The sequence below is a fragment of the Phytophthora parasitica genome, assembly GCF_000247585.1.
Source record: "Phytophthora parasitica INRA-310 unplaced genomic scaffold supercont2.9, whole genome shotgun sequence".
NCBI lineage: Eukaryota > Oomycota > Peronosporomycetes > Peronosporales > Peronosporaceae > Phytophthora > Phytophthora nicotianae.
The window spans coordinates 832,646-835,161 of NW_008648995.1; the positions used below are offsets into that span (position 1 = coordinate 832,646).

At 47.5% G+C, this 2,516-nt stretch overlaps 2 protein-coding genes across 2 annotated transcripts; both read right to left on the minus strand.

The window, feature by feature from the left end:
* Positions 1–255: 255 nt before the first annotated feature.
* PPTG_06331 (hypothetical protein) lies at positions 256–1,431 on the minus strand (the record flags this gene model as incomplete). Its single annotated transcript, XM_008900234.1, has 1 exon — positions 256–1,431. One exon carries the CDS (start codon positions 1,429–1,431, stop codon positions 256–258), a length of 1,176 nt encoding a protein of 391 aa, XP_008898482.1.
* Positions 1,432–1,778: 347 nt separating this feature from the next.
* Positions 1,779–2,243, minus strand: PPTG_06332 (hypothetical protein; the record flags this gene model as incomplete). Its single annotated transcript, XM_008900235.1, has 1 exon — positions 1,779–2,243. One exon carries the CDS (start codon positions 2,241–2,243, stop codon positions 1,779–1,781), a length of 465 nt encoding a protein of 154 aa, XP_008898483.1.
* Positions 2,244–2,516: the final 273 nt, after the last annotated feature.

Here is a 2,516-nt window from a genome sequence, read left to right on the forward strand (position 1 = left end):
TTAAAAGGTACCCTTTAGACCAAATCGGAGCCCTTACGTAGGACCTCCACAATCAAGTATTATTGGATCATAGTCGGCAAAATCAAACAGTGTTATTGGTCAAATATCATTTTATTTAGTGACCTGGCTTAGCAATTCAACTCCAGTTCGTCCTCAAATCCCACCTTTATCCCTACCCTTGCTTAGGACCAGCCTTTAAAGGTCAGGTTGGCCAAACGTTTGGAAAAGCACAATAAATCATCGACTACTCACTCCTTATTCTCCAGGTACCAGAAGCCTAGATGCCTCTATCGTTTGTGACAAACGGGATACGAATTGAGCCCACTGGATAAAGAGACTTTGCGCGTGGTGATCATCGTGACAGCTTGCCCACTGGTCGTAGCTTACGTCTACTGTTCTTTCATCCACCTCCGTCAGTGTCGTAAACGTGCCTCCCTCTTGCACCCATTCGACTTCGTTATACAATGCTTCGGCTGACCGACTGCGCTCGTTGGCTTTGGTAGTAGCGATCACCTGAACGAAGGAAACCCTGCGCTTCCCGTTCGACACAGTACACGGCAACCTGCGCAAGAGATAGAGGTAGCGCATATGAACTGGACCAGGGATGTTACAGGCCATCACATAAGCGTTCTTCTCGAACTCTTGTAAAAGTTGGGTACTCACGCGATCGCGCTGAAGGCTACTCCACCTGGGAGGTGTACTGATCAGTGGTAGCAGCGCAAGCTCCGTGAACGCTATCGTTTTGTTCGTTTCATCGAATGAGGACGCGAAACGAGTGGTAAATCTTGCATGGCTGACAAGGGACTTGCCCTCTCTTCGAGTCGGTGGAGCGCAATGGACATTCCAACCGAATATCACTCCCACTTGTTTAATATTCGGTGGGCTTGCCCCAAAAGTGCTCAAAGCTTGCTTGATAGAGGAGTCAAACTCCTCCCGTGTGAAAGGATGGAAGAAGAAGGAAGGCCTGCCGTGCTGGAAATTCACACGCCAACCCGAATCTAACGAATGTGGATGTGACTTCCACGGTGACTTCGCACTCGCTTCGTACAGGCTTTCCTTGCTTGAGTCATGGTACTCGGGTTGAGAAACGACGAGGTTTTCCAGAATAAGAGAATGTAGGCGGCTATGTTGCTGGAGTTTTAACCGGAGCTCAACGTTTTCAGCTCGGAAAGCGTCGCTTTCGAGGACGAGTTGGTACATTGAATGGCTCTTTTCGCTGTCATTGGACTTGCGATTCAAGAGCGCTAGATGTTGTCTGTATTGAAGCTCGAGTTGCGCGCGTTCACTCTGCATAGACTGAAGCTCGCTCTTCCTATGAGTTCTCAAACGTGCCATGTGTTCGCGGCGCTTCAGTCGTTTCCAGTCCAGCTTAACTTGCCTGGTCCATTCTTGCACGGTTGAGTCAGCCCAGTCTTGAAGCCCGAGGACCATTATTTCTGCATCAACACTGTGAATGAGTCGCCGCTTATGTGATCTCAAAGAATGAGTCGGTGTGTGTTTTTGGCCCCAAGACAAGGTTTTTGGCCCCAAGACAAACTTCTTGCGCCATCCACCAATGAGAGATCACTACACAATCATATGAAAACTGTTCATTCGCGGCTAAGTTCGGAGTAGATTACGTTGTATTGGCAATGACGAATCGTGTTTCAAGCACGATGCAGTGACAGACCTTCAATAACCAAAGCGTCGACAATGTTATAAGGACACGTGCTTCAACCAGGATCGCAAGCCATTGTGCTATACGGTATTTGCAGTCTACTCTATGGCGATTTTTTTTTTTATTTTTGTTTCGTTTGGATAACAGTCTCCATAGGTAAGACCACTATGGAAGACATCAGCGTAGTCTTATTCGTGTTGAACTCCACTACCAGAGTTGATCCACAGCACTCGACCGACTTCTCAAGCAGCATCACAGCTTCAGGGTAGCTCAAACCAACACTACTGACGGTGTCAGACGGTGTCTTTCCCTGCACTACCCAAAGGAAGTCTGGATGGTTATTGTTCGATTCGTACAACCACTCACCACCGATAATGTTATCGCACTCGTCCAGTTCCAGAATATAGTCATAATCTACCCTGACGGTGAAGTTTTCGATTAGATCTGAAGGCACAACTCCGCCGTCTGAGTACCTCTCGTTGATCCACGACAGGCGTGACTTGATATTCTTGATTCTCTTGAAGTCATGGTTCCACGGGGTTTCTTGGAGCCCATAAAATATCTGACTTGCCTTCTCTGGGGGCATACTTCTTTGTTCGTATACTTTGAAACCGACTACAGGCTGATTCCAGACCTCGGTGTCGGTACCGATGACATTTAAAGGGGGTATTCTATTCAAATAGATTTCCAATTTTTCGGTAAGCTTAGAGATTTTGATTAGTGGCTCAGGTGGATGAGTTCGTTGAGCTCTTGGTGAAGTCGTTTAACTTCCTCCTGTCAGTGAGAACATTTTACAGGGTCAACAAGAGAGCATTGGTGCACACGTCAACTGCGACTTTATCCGTCGCGCTGCGTAGGT